The 14,002-nt window shown below is 45.1% G+C and overlaps 1 protein-coding gene across 3 annotated transcripts; it reads right to left on the minus strand.

Moving 5' to 3' along the window:
• Positions 1 to 3,134: 3,134 nt before the first annotated feature.
• LOC149323377 (uncharacterized) lies at positions 3,135 to 13,855 on the minus strand. 3 transcript variants are annotated; one of them, XM_089488865.1, is made up of 2 exons: positions 13,773 to 13,855; positions 3,135 to 5,021 (listed from the first exon to the last, which is right to left on the minus strand). In XM_089488865.1, the coding sequence occupies exon 2, from the start codon at positions 5,009 to 5,011 to the stop codon at positions 3,314 to 3,316; it is 1,698 nt and encodes a 565-aa protein (XP_089344991.1). In that variant the 5' UTR covers positions 5,012 to 5,021; positions 13,773 to 13,855; the 3' UTR covers positions 3,135 to 3,313. The 3 variants fall into 3 exon arrangements, with proteins under 3 accessions (XP_089344991.1, XP_089344990.1, XP_089344989.1); XM_089488864.1 differs by lacking the exon at positions 13,773 to 13,855 and adding an exon at positions 7,235 to 7,743; XM_089488863.1 differs by lacking the exon at positions 13,773 to 13,855 and adding an exon at positions 7,202 to 7,743.
• Between the last annotated feature and the right edge of the window lie 147 nt (positions 13,856 to 14,002).

Here is a 14,002-nt window from a genome sequence, read left to right on the forward strand (position 1 = left end):
GATTCCAGGGACAAACAAAAAGACAAACTTGGATGCGTTACAGACCGCCGAGAAGTGGTAGTCTGCCGCCGTTGCCAGTTGTAGCGTCCGGGAACCGCAGCAGCCAAACGGCGTGGTTTCTGGGTGCTGCCAAGAAGGAGCGCAAAAATCACGCTCCTTCTTGCGGCCCAGAAGAGACGCCGTGAGGCGCTAGTCGCGCACTCATGACGTCACTTCCGCTGCGCGACGTGCGGACACACAGTGTCCGCTACGTCAAAATGGCGGCAGCCGTGTGGAACAGCCGCCGCCATTTGTTATGGACTCTGTCCGTAATAGGAGTAGGGGCGTCTAGAAGAGATGCCCCTTTTTCAAACTGGGACGTCCTGACGACGTTCGAAATGGCGGTCTGTAACCCGCCTAAATGACCCTGGAGTAGATCAAGCCAGAAATCTCCCTAGAAGCCAAGATGACAAAACTCAGGTTTGGACACATCATGAGAAGGCATGAATTAGTGGAGAACTGCATACAGCGAATACAAATTGGCGTAGTTTGGTGGGACACACTGAGGCTGCATCTGCACTGCAGAAACAATCCAGTTTGACACCACAACTGCTATGGCTCAATGCTATGGAATCCTGGGAATTGTTGTTTGTTGTGGCACCAGAGCTCTCTGACAGGGAAGGCTAAATGTCTCACAAAACTACATTTTCCACCATTCCATAGCATTGAGCTATGGCAGGTAAAGTGTCATCAAACTGGATTACTTTTGCAGTGTGGATGCAGTGTGAGATGTAATTCAGTGCACACCAGATTCTCCCCTCCACTTCAAAGGAGAGAAAATTTAGTGGGGAGGAAGACATACTGGACCAGACTTTCCCCACTACATAACGTAAGAATAGCAAATGCCACAAGACATATTTGTTGTTTTCCACACAACCCACACAGTTTATTTCTCTGGCATCAGTTCAAGTCAGAGCTTTAAAAAGCTAGCCTTCTGGACCACATGTCCCAGAATCAGCCAGCTTGGCGCATGATGTATTTCACATAATGAAGGATTCTGGGAGTTATAGTCCCAAACCCCTAACATTTCCAAAGCCTGGTTCAAGTTCTTAACGTGCACACAGGATGACACGACATAACAACTCCAGTGTATTCTCTTGATATTATAGAACATACAAAGTTGCCGCGCAGCAGGGGTGACCCTCCAAATTTTGGGTTGCAGTGCACAACATTCTTCACTGTTGGCTAGAGCTGATAGGATGAACAGTCCAATAATATCCTAGAAGGCTCCACAATTCCCATTCCTACCTATTGTGCCCCTTTCCTCTTGCACTGCTATAGTTTGATAATGCTTTAGCTGTCATGGCTGCATCCTATGGGATTCTGGGTTTTGCAGCTTGGTGAGGCAATAGAGCTTGCTGGCTCAGAATTCAAAATATCCCATGAAATGAAAAAACCCAAGATTCCATAAGATTCAGCCATGGGATTTAAAGTAGTATCAGCGTGCTGTAACAGTGTACCATGAAAGGGACCTTAGGTTGTGGCCTTGGAGCTCAGACTTGCTTATTCTTTTAAGAGTCAAGATAGTCTCTTCCAAGGCAGTGCACACACACATTCCCTCTGATCATCTGCCAAACCTATTATTATTATTATTATTATTATTATTATTATTATTAAAAGAGGCTGTATTTCAGTATGACAGAGCATATGATTTGCAAACATGAACTTCAGCCCTTGAATCATGAAAGGATTGCAAGTAACATGGCTAGAAGAGATCCCTGAGCCTTCCAAGTGTTGCTGCCAGTCAGAGCAGACAATATTGGGTTTAGGTCCATAGTAATGGGCTGTAGGGAAGCTTCATTTATAGACCTTTTAACTGGAGATGAAAGCAGTATCACACAAGTACACTCTAGCACTGAATTATACTGTGTCTGAAACTAATAGTTTATAACAGTATACACTATTACTTCATGGGAAGAGAAGTAGGATTTGAACCCATGCCCAAGCTCAGGCATAACCTAAGGGCACTGATCACAAGTAAATCACTGAGTTCTGATCATCTTGGCCTGGAGATTTGTTGAGAAAGAATCCAAGCAGCAGTTTTATGGCACAGAGCCAACACATGAAGCAGAATCTGATTTTCATCATGGGCTTGTATCAACTGTAGCCCATAAGCTGTTGTCCATCATTCCAGCAGACATTAAGGGCTTAGAGGGAAATAGGAATGAAATGCAGTGATGCAGAAGGACAAACTTCCTGAAATGACGCAACTAAACCGATGCAGAATGCAAGAGGCGACTAGTGTTTCTTATCAGATGAGTATATAAGGGGAGAGAAGAATCCATCCACCCAGAGAAACTCCATTTCAAGATGTCCAGAATGATTTTCTTAGCAGCTATACTGTTCCTCTCTGCAGGTAAGTCCACAGAATTAGTTCACAGATGTATTTGTGGTTTGATTATCAGGCATTTAAGGCCAGTTCCCACATTCTGTTACTAACTTCGTGGCAAGTGATAAACCTGTTTGTATAAAAGAGCTATCACACATAAAAATATTTGATAGTTGGGGTTGTCAGAATTGCCAGGTTTACATGGTCAATGGGCATACTGGCTAGGGGATTCTGGTAATTATAGTCCAAGAGATTTCCCAAGCCTTGGTTGCATGGTAGGCTTGATTTGCTAAACATCTACCTGAATTTTAAAGACATAGGCAGGTCTGGTCCTCCTCTCCACTTCTTGGAATGACAGTGCTCTTGCTTATATGGCTCCTAAGATTAAATGCTGTGACCCTATATAAGCAAATCCAGGATTAGACTGCCTAGCAATTAGTTGCACCTCTTCGATGCACTGAAAATTTAAGGGGCCTCTAGATATTGCCAAGAAGGGCGTAACATTCCTGCAAGATGTGAAGATTTCTCTGAAGATGCCAGCTACAGATGATGGCAAAATGTCAGGAATAAACTCTTCCAGAACATGGCTACGTAGCCTGGAAAACCCACAAAAAACATTCCTGCAAGAGCTGGGGAAAAGATTCTCAGGTTTATACTATGATGATAATGGTCAGAATCCCCCACCACCACTACATTGCTTCACAACCCAGCATCTCATTCTTTGGATCTCTATCAAAGGAAGGAACAAGAAACATTTGGTGCAGATCATAGGATTTTATTAACCCACTACCTTAATAGATTGCAATTTCCTATCTGGATAACAAGCCAAGCACCCCAGAGACAAAAGAAAAAGACAAACGTGAGAGGCTGAGGTTCTGGAAATGACGTGAAGCCAGCTGGCACTGGCTTCACAACACTCAAGACTTCTATGCGTGTAACAAGGGCTCAAGCATTGGACAGTGGTCGGTTGTGGTTATACCTGAGCATGCATAGGAGGCGGGCAGCCTCCCCTGTTAAACTCTCTTCAGCACCCCTTAGCTTAAGTACTTCTCCTGGGTGGAAGGGGGACTTGGGAGAACAGAGTGGCAGCCAAAGGTATCGCTGGGCCAGTGGGCACAGTGTGGGAAGATGCTCTGCATGCGCCTCCCACCACTGGGGCAGGGAAACGTCAGCAGGAGCCGCTTCTGCCAAGTGTTGGTACCGGAACCATTCTATCTCTGGCACCTCTGCCAGCCCAGGGATCCCGCAATCTAGCCCATCCCGGCCCACAGCCCCTAACTGCTTGGGGTCTAGCACCCGGACTGCTCTCAGGGTGGGCATAGCAGGATGAGAAGCAAACACGTGCTCTAGCCGGGCCAGACTACGAGCCAGGATTCCATGGAATTGATCTGTCAGTGAGGGCTGGCACAGTGCTAATTGTCTTTCTGTGTTAGGCCCCAACCTTGTGTCCAAGTGGAAAGAGAAAGAAATGCGTAAGGTGTCCAGTTCTCCATAGACCTGGTGAGCCAAGGGCTCACCTGTCCGGCGGAGGAACTGGGCCATCTTCAACAGACTGGATGCATGTTCTGCTACAAAAGTTGTTTCTGCCACTAGGTCTTCATTACCCTCTCCTAAAAAGGTCTGTAGTTTCCTCATCAGAGCACCCTCTTCTTCATCAGCGGCTACAAACTCTGCTAGAAGAGGGAGATGTTCTGCAATGCTGGTGGCTTTCTTCAGCCAAGCCTCTGGACCTGTCTCCATGCTGGGCATAGGCAAGGAGAGGCCCAAGTCACGCTCTTTCAGGAAGAGCTCATAGCGGTGACGGAGGGCAGGACGCCGCCCAAACGTATCCCCCAGAAGGTGCAGCAACATGGTGAGTCTTTCCAGCCTCTCTGGCCACAACTCCATCACCAGCTCCAGCTGATGTAACAAACAGGGGACATGAAGGGCAGCCGATAAGACTGCCCCCAAAATCCCATCAGCAGCAAAGGCCTGTATCATGGGGGTACTTCCAGATGTCACCACAGCCAGCACCCGGTGGAATAAGACATGGCCCTCACTAAGCACCCGGGCAACTGCTCGGGCCACCAAAGAATGGCTCAACTGTTCCAAGAATTCCACCCCAAGCAGGAATGGAGGCTTTCCACTCCTGTCAAGAGGCAAAAGAGAGATGCCCAGGGCAGCACGTCCATCACCAGTTGTTGCCTCGTGGAGGAAAACAAAAGCATCACGATGCTGAAGAGCATGCCGAAGAGTTGATTCATGATGCCGTCCCAAGGCAGGGAGAATGTTGCGGTGGACCTGAGCAAAAGAGAGTGTTGGCCGTCTAACACCCCGGAGGTGAAGAAGGCCTTCAAAGAGCTCGGCCTCAGAAAGTGGGAGGCCTGCCTGAGCCAGGGCCTGGACGAGAGCAATGGCGAAGGGGTCTGGCTCAGAAAGAGATTTTGAGTGACAGCACCGGGGTGTAGCGATTGGGGTGACCCGAGGTTGCCCCTCAACAGGGAGCGATGAGGCAGAGATCTGTTTGCGAATCTGGGAGACCCGTGTAGAGCAGACATCCGGGAGGTGGCGGCTACGAGAAAACTGGGCCAAGGTCTCATCTCCTGGGGTCAAGGAAGCACGGCGGCGTGGGGTCTTAGCAGGTGTTCTTGGTGGATTCGCCATGGAATTGGCTCTGCAGGAGGACACAGACAGAATAGATGTCAGACAGAGTATCCAGTGAAGACAAAGTCAAGTTTATGTTTCCTGTAGCAAACCATTTAGTAGGCCTGCTTGTGGCTGAAAGAACCATCTGTGTCTAATCTCCTTCCAAAAAAATATCCCCTAGCTCTGCTTTCCCCTGTTAGAGTCACCTTGGCAGTAGTAGGTTTGCATGATATCCTTTTCAATTTTGCTATTAACACACCAGCTGGGTGACCTTGGGCAAATCACACTCTGTCAGCCTTAGTGGATCATAGAATCAGAGTTGGAAGAGACCATAAGGGCTAGCCAGTCCAACTTTGTGCCATGGAGGATGGCAATGCCAAACCCCCTCTGAAGAAACGTGCCAAGTAAACCCTATGATAGATTCACCTTAGGTTGCCATAAATTGGAAACAACTTGAAGTCACACAACAACCACAACAAACAAACACACTTGTCTTCCCAGTCCCTTTCTCACTTACAGGGGCTCCTTTCACTGCTGCCATATCTTGTGCTTTCGAAAGCAGCCTAAAGCAGAAATTGAAACAGGTGAAGCTGTTCCCCATGGGTTTCCAAGTCAGGGAAAAAGCTCATTAGCAAATTTCCAGTTACTAGTACAGACTCCAGAAACAAGCACTGCTTTCTTCCTCATACAAGGCTGTATTTTTTAAAAAAAGATATGCAAGTGTTGTGCTTTTTAACAGCTGTAGATATAGACTTTCCATGCTCATAGTGATGAGAAATATTTCCCCAGCTTGTCTGGGCAATGTAGCAGTTGAGCCTTCCTGTTTTCAGACAGAGCAACAGTAGCATCAGCCTTGTAGGTATGCCATGGTAGTGACATATGCTTATTATGCAGGTGTGCCAGCAGGGACTTTGCCAGAGGACAACCTTTAGCAAGTGAACTTCCCCCTGCTCCATCCCTGGTTAACTTTAATTCAGCCCAAAATCATAGCCATAGATTGCCTCTCATTATTCTTTCTAATCTCACATGCTCTAAAGTCATTCTCTCCTTAGAGCATGCTAGCCTAACAATCCTCTTGACTCTCTTTAGCACAGCATAACATGAGGGCTAGCATGGTGTAATGGTCTGAGCATTGGACTAGGATACTGGGAGACAAGGGTTCAAATCCTGGCTCAGCCATGGAAACCAATTGGGTCATCTTAGACAAGTCACTCTCTCTCAGCCTGAGAGGATAACCATGGCAAACCCTTTCTGAAGAAACTTACCGAGAATACGCTATGATAGAAATAACTCAGAATGAGAGTTATATTCTCATCGTCCATGAGCAGGGGTAAGCCACATGCTCTCAGCCTCATGGGGAGGCAATGGCAAACCTCTTTTGAACAAATCTTGCCAAGAAAACTCCATGACAGGGCTGCCTTAGGGTCGCCAGAAGTCAGAAATGACTTGAAGGTGCACAACAACAGAACATAGGCAGTGCTCTACAATAAAATATACTCTCCATACCCACTCACAAACACAGCCAACAACCCCCCTTAAAACAAAAGCAACTACCCACCTATTTACTTTACCTACCCCTCCTCTTACACAACAGCATCCAGACAGACTAGCAGCAACCAAACCTGGTGCCGCTTCCTTTTATCACACCTGGGGCTTTGCCTGTATCCTTCCCATTGGCCGCTCCCTCCCAGGTATATGTTGGTCTCCTCCCAAACACTTAATCTCAGCCCACTATTATAAAAGAAACTTCTATGAATGAATCTAGGAGTCCATCCACACTGCAGAATAATCTAATTTGGCACTGCTTTGACTGCCATGGCTCAGTGCTATGGAAGTCTGGGAGTTGTAATTTGTTGTAGAACTCTGGCGCCACAAGAAACTACATAGCATTGAGCCATGGCAGTCAAAGCAGTGCCGAATCAGATTATTTCTGCAGTGTGGATGGACTCCTAGATTCATTCATAGAAGTTTCTTTTATAACAACTAGATGCAGCCTAGTTCTGGAATTGAGATGCCAAATAGCAATATCCTGACACCTAACGTATATATGCGACTATAAATTGACCTAATGTCTAAGTTGAGGGCAAGTTTTGGGGCTGAAATTATGGATTTTGATATGACCCAAGGAAAAATTGAGGATAAAATTTAGAGGCATATAGCAAATGATCTAAAGGATGAAGCAAAGCAAAACAATGTCAAAGAACTTACAAAATTCCAGCAGACATAATTCTTTGTGCTTACTCTTAAGGCTGGATGGATGAGAGAGTAGTGGAGTTTGGTGCTTCCAGGATAGATTATACTCTTGCCTTTCACCAGGGATGGTTCCTTCTTTTAAATAAGAGTTAAGTACTTACATTGACCTGTGGATGTCGACTCAGGGTTTTTGGGTCAATTTTTTGGCCTAAATATCTAGACTTATACATGAGTATATACACATGGCTAGGAAGACATTTGGGATGGAGTAACCTTTTGTTTGTTTTAAATGAAGAGAGGTTATAGATATTTAATGACTATTGTAAGGGGATGAAATTAAGTGGTAATCTTGTGAAAATCTTTTACCTGTTAATTTATGACAGCTTGCAGCTGTTAACAACTACACAGGTTCTACGGGTTAAAAAAGAGTAGTCGGTTCTACTCAATGGGAAGAAAAACATGTCATTACTTTCAGTGAATCTTGCATGACTACATTGCTTTAAGTATTAAAGTGATGCAGTAGTGCAAGCCTGATTGAAATAAAGTTCATGATTGCATTGTTTTAAACATTAAAGTGATGCCATAGTGGAAGAACAGTTTAAATAAATTTTAATTCCTTAAAGTTTAAAGAGACTACATTGTTTAGAAGCCTATGTTAGTCGCAAGTTTCTCCAGTATTTGAGCCTTGAGAGAGAATTGAAGAGGAGTGTGAGATTCCATTTCAATGCTATTGACTATCTTAGCTTTAATTATATTTACAAAGTGGATGAGGTGCATATTAGATGCACAATGAATTTTAGGATTTGGAAGAACAAAAGTTTTTTTGTGATTTTTGTGTGTGTGTGTGTGTGTGTGTGTGTGTGGTAACATCCTTCAATAAGACTTACAATTAAACAGCTTCATAGCTGATCCAAAGCTCTGATTTTGCTATCTTTTATGACATATAAATACAAAACTGTCCTTCCTACTTGTATTAACTTACCATTTTTTATTTTTAGAGAATTTATTCCCTACCTGTTAAGCCAAAAAGCTCTCAGAATTACTTGCATATTATTCATTTGACAGTTCTGTGCCCTACATTTACAGTCTAAAACCATTGACCCCAGACTCTATCTACTTTTTTCCTCTCTTCTGTTCAGCTTTTTATTGTCTCTGCTTGTTCCTTCTGCCATTTCTGTTTTTACAATGGTCCTTCTTTAAATTTGGAATGGCATTTTCTTCCTCTTTGCTTGAGATTTTTCCTTTTAATAATTTAAGCCCTGCCAAAAATATTTCTTGTCTGTTAAGGCCTTCTTTCCTCTTGTCTGTTTGCTCCTGTGGTCAGGTTGTAACCTCAGTCTTCTGAACAGGTCCATGTCTCTCCCCGTGATAAACACAACCTGAATAAATAATGCAAAACAGAGCAAAAGGACATACTTATGCAAAACAAGAATTCTGCAAATCTGCTGTATTTAAATAATTCAAGTTGCAGAAGTCATGGATTTTTAGTATGGAATGTGAATTCTTTTTATTTTTAAAAAGTGCAAAATATACACTAAGATGTATTTTATTCTTCCTTAAAATAATTATTTACATTTGATATACTTGCTCTCCCTAGTAATTGCAGAAGAGACGGTCACACCAACAGGTAAGTTAACTTCTTGTCTGCCTCTCTTCTTTGTCTACGGTAGTTCAAATTCTGTTTTATAAAAATGTCAGGGATCAATGGTGCAAATATACAGAAGTGTGCAACTGGAGTAACTAAATTTGCCTTCACATTTTTTGGAATATTTCTATATCCCCTGTAAATTGTGCTTTAGATATATTCTGTTCATTAAAATTTATCAATACCTTTTAAAGGATGGGATGTACCTATTTTAACCTGAAATTACTCAACAGGGGTGTGTTCACACTACCAATTAAACTTTACTTTGCTAGCAATTACCTTCTTTCATGGGAATACTGAGGATAGTGGCCTGTTATAACTCTAACTAGCTAGAACTAGACCATCTGAATCCCACTGCCATCCAGTTGACTACAGAACCAAGAATACAGTTAACCATTTGTAAATCCACATGGTACATTATTACCTACTCTGTGTGTGTGCGTGTTGTGTGCCTTCAAGTTATTTCTGACTTATGGCAACTCTAAGGTGACCCTATCACAGGGGTTTATTGGTAGGTTTCTTCAGAGGGGTTTGTATTGCCATCCTCTGAGGCTGAGAGTGTGTGACTTGCCCAAGGCCACTGTTCAACAATGCTTGATTTTTCTCCTTCTTATATACTTAGACCCCAGTTATATCACCCCCACTGGAGGTGTTTAAGCATTACTGAACAACTGGGGAAAGGTCCTTGTAAGAAAGTCCACCTTGACCTGAGGGACTAGTGGTGGACTTCCCATTTGTGTTTTCCAGAATGGTGGCTAGCTTGTTGCAAAGAATATATTAAATTCTTCAAGGGCTCACATATGGCCAGGTAACTCGCATGTAAAGGAGATTGTTTGTACTCCATGAATATCTGCTTAATTCATTGTAATGGAGTTGCCTCTTTCTAACCTGGTTGCCTGTCAGATCATGAAACATTTCTTCTTAACTGCTGTTCTTTATGGCGCTTTACAGACGGCCCAGAAGGGGCCGTCTCGCGCTGCTGCCGGTTGCAGCGTCCGGGAACCACAGCAGCCAAACGGTGCAGTTCCCGGACGCTGCCAAGAAGGAGCGCGAAAATCGTGCTCTTCTTGCTCCCCAGAAGAGACGCCGCGAGGCGCTAGTCGCGCACTCGCAGTGTCATTTCCAGGGCGCGACGTGCTGGCGCAGAGCGTCCGTTACGTCAAGATGGTGGCCGTGTGGAATGGCCGCCGCCATTTGTTACGGACTCAACCCTAGCACGGACTGAGTTTGTCCTAGGGTGCCCGTTTATAATAGGCCTAAGTTTCACAATCTCCATTATACCCATTTTAAAGAATAGGACCGAAATTTAGGTGCAATTTTAATTCTGAAGAAAAGATGAAACATGAAATTAACTTTCTGAGGCCCGTTACAGACCGCCTAAAAGCGGCGGTCTGCCACCACCGCCAGTTGCTGCGTCCGGGAACTGCAGTGGCCAAACCACGTGGTTCCCAGGTGCAGCAAAAAATAAACGCCAAAATGTCGCTTCTTTCTGCGCCCCAGAAGTAACGTCGCAAGGTGCTAGTCGTGCACTCATGGCGTCACTTCCGCTGCGCGATGTCCGGACACTATGCGTCCGCGACATCAAAATGGCAGCCCCCGTGTGGACGGGCGCCACCATTTTGTACAGACTCGGTCTGTACTAGGGCTGAGGGGCATCCGGAAGGGACGCCCCTTCTCAACCTTAATACGCCCCTTCCTAACCCTAGCATGCCCCTTCGGTGCATCTGTAACACGCCTGAGTTTTAAATTTTAATGTCTACCTTCCCTCTATAGAACTGTATGAAATAATAGATTAAAATGTTATTAAGCATCATAATTCTCTTTGGTTTCTTTCATTATGTGTTCAGTCAAAAGGCAGTTTAGCACAGAGTAAAAATACCGAACAGGCATCAAATCCTGAGTGATCTTGGAAGCTAAACAGGATTAGCCCAGGTTAATACTTGGAATGAAGACCACCAAGGTGCTGTAGGCTGTATTTTTGAAAAAGAAAGAACTGGCAAAAATCACCTCTGAGTATTCCTTGCCTAACAAAACACTATGAAATCCATGGAGTCATAATAAATAGACAGGAGACATGAAGGCACATAACACACACATCTGTGAAAGGATTTTGGAAGATTTATCTGATTATTTTTTGAAGAATATCATTTCCAGGGCTGGCCCTTTAGTTAGACAGAGTGAGGTAAACTATTTTGAGCTGTCCCAATTGTGTCATGCCTTTGCTTTTGCCAGCTGCTGATGCTCTCCAAACTGAAACTCCAACACTGCCCAGTGTCAACACTGAAGCAACTGCAGTGACAACTGGTGAGTCCACGTTTTACCTTACATTAAGAATCTGTTGTCAACTGCCTTGAAGTCAACTCTAACTCATGGCAGCCCTGTGGATAACGCATCTCCAAGACCCCTGTCCTCTACTGCTCTGCTCAACTCCTGTAGATTCAGGACTGTGTGACCTCTCTGATGGAGTCTAGCCACCTGACATGTGGTCCTTTTCTGCTACCTTCTACCTGCCCTACCATTATTATCTTTTTTAGTGATCCATGTCTTAATAATAATAATAATAATAATAATAATATGTTTTATTTATAGACCGCTATTCCGCAATGATCATAGCGGTGTACAGTAAAAATCATAATGCAATACAAAATACAAGGTGACAAAGGAGGGAGAAGTCTCGTCCTTCAGGCAGTCCCTAATGTTGCTGGGTCTGCCTGATCGCTCCCTCTGAGGCCAAGATGACAGTTTAGGAGGGAGGGGCCTCTTCCTTCAGGCAGTCCCTGATGTTGCTGGGTCTGCCTGATGACTCCCTCTGAGGCCAAGATGACAGTTTAGGAGGGAGGGGCCTCTTCCTTCAGGCAGTCCCTGATGTTGCTGGGTCTGCCTGATCGCTCCCTCTGAGGCCAAGATGACAGTTTAGGAGGGAGGGGCCTCTTCCTTCAGGCAGTCCCTGATGTTGCTGGGTCTGCCTGATGACTCCCTCTGAGGCCAAGATGACAGTTTAGGAGGGAGGGGCCTCTTCCTTCAGGCAGTCCCTGATGTTGCTGGGTCTGCCTGATCGCTCCCTCTGAGGCCAAGATGACAGTTTAGGAGGGAGGGGCCTCTTCCTTCAGGCAGTCCCTGATGTTGATGGGTCTGCCTGATCGCTCCCTCTGAGGCCAAGATGACAGTTTAGGAGGGAGGGGCCTCTTCCTTCAGGCAGTCCCTGATGTTGCTGGGTCTGCCTGATGACTCCCTCTCATGATGTGGCTAAAATACAACGGCCTGAGTTTCATCATCTTGGCTCCCAGGGAAAGCTCAGGCTAGATCTTTTTAAGGATCTATTTGATTGCCTTTTTGGCTGTCCACGGTTTCCTCAGCACTCTACTCCTGCACCACATCTTCAATTAATTTATCTTCTTTCTGTTGGCTTTCTTCACTACCCAACTTTCACATTTCTACATGGTGATTGGGGATGTAATGGACTGGATGACTGTAACTTGAGTTGTTGTGTGCCTTCATATCGTTTCTAACTTATGGTGACCCTATCATGGGGTTTTCTTGGCAAGATTTGTTCAAAGGAGGTTTGCCATTGCCTTCCCAGGGATTGAGAAAATGTCACTTGCCCAAGGCCACCCACTGAGTTTCATGGCCCAGCTAGGAATTGAACTCTGGTTTACTTTTAGCATTCAGTATTGTAAATTTGCACTTTAGGTTTAGGATTAGGGGTAGGCGACCTGAAGGCACATAACGCACACATCAGTGAATAGATTATTGCAGATTAATCTGATTATTTTTGAAGAATATCTCTTTCATTAGACAGAGTAAGGCAAAATGTTTTGAGCTGTCCCCAATCATGGCATGCTTTTGCTTTTCCCAGCTTCTGATGCTCTCCAAACTGAATCTCCAACACAGCCCACTGTCAACACTGAAACAACTGCAGCAACAATTGGTGAGTGCACATTTTACCTTACATTAAATATTTGTTGTTAACTGCCTTTGAATTGACCTAGATGCATGGCAAACCTGTGGATGAGCTATCTCCAAGACGTCCTGCCCTCTATTGCTCTGCTCAGGTCCTACAGATTCAGGACTGTGATCTTCCTGATAGAGTCTAGCCATCTGGTGTGCAGTCTTTTTCTCCTACTTTTACCTTCCCTGCCATTATTATCTTTTCTAATGAGCTATGCCTTCTCATGATCTCAAGACCTTCCTATTTAAGCAGGCATTCCCCGATTGAACATCCTGCGGGCCTCCCTCCTCTTCCGTGGCCATGAGGATGGGCTAATGGGGCTTTTATTGTTTTTTGTATTGGTATTGATGTTGCTGTGTTTTAACCTGTATTTGTTGCACTGTTGCATTTGTAAGCCGCCCTGATCTTTTTGGAAGGGCGGGATATAAATAAAGATTTTATTATTATTTATTATTATTATGATATGGTCAAAGTATGCCAGCCCCAGTTTCACCATCTTGGCTTCCAAAGAGATTTCAGGATTGATCATTTCTAGGATGTATTTGATTTCTTTTTAGCTGTCCATGGTATCCTTAGCACTCTTCTCCTGCCCTATAATCTCTAATGATTTTATTTTCTTTCTGTCAGATATCTTCACTGTCCAGCTCTCACATCCATACATGGTGATGGAAAATATCATGGAATGGATGATTCTAACTTTATAGTACAGTGTTATATCTTTGCACTTTAGCATTAGGGTTAGGTGACATGAAGGTGCATAACACAAACATCTGTGAATAGATTACAGTGGATCCTTGTTATACGCGGGGGATCCGTTCCGGACCCCCCCCGCGTATAACAAAATCCGCGTATGCTCAAAGCATATTTGTCCCAATGGCGGCGCACGTGCACGCGCGCTGCCATTGGGACAAAAGTCCCTTCACCCACCCCTCCCTTGCTTCCCTCCCTCGCTTCCCTCCCTCGCTTCCCTCCCTTCCCTTCCCCTTACTTACCTGCCTCCTCCAGGCCGCCGCCGCTGAGTAAGGGGCGGGTGTCGGTGCTGGAGGCCAAGAGGCCCCAGCACCGATACCTGGCCCTTCTGTGGCCGCGGAGGCCTGGAGGAGTCCGGGTGTCGGTGCTGGAGGCCTCACAGGCCTCTGCTGCTGCTGCCCTCCGCGCCTCCTCTTCCTCACCTCCGCGCCCAAAAAAGGCGCGGAGGTGGGGAAAAGGAGGCATGGAGGGC

Source organism: Sceloporus occidentalis, unplaced genomic scaffold (assembly GCF_023333645.1).
Source record: "Sceloporus occidentalis isolate IW3139 unplaced genomic scaffold, rSceOcc1.0.p SCAF_1, whole genome shotgun sequence".
NCBI classification, from domain to species: domain Eukaryota; kingdom Metazoa; phylum Chordata; class Lepidosauria; order Squamata; family Phrynosomatidae; genus Sceloporus; species Sceloporus occidentalis.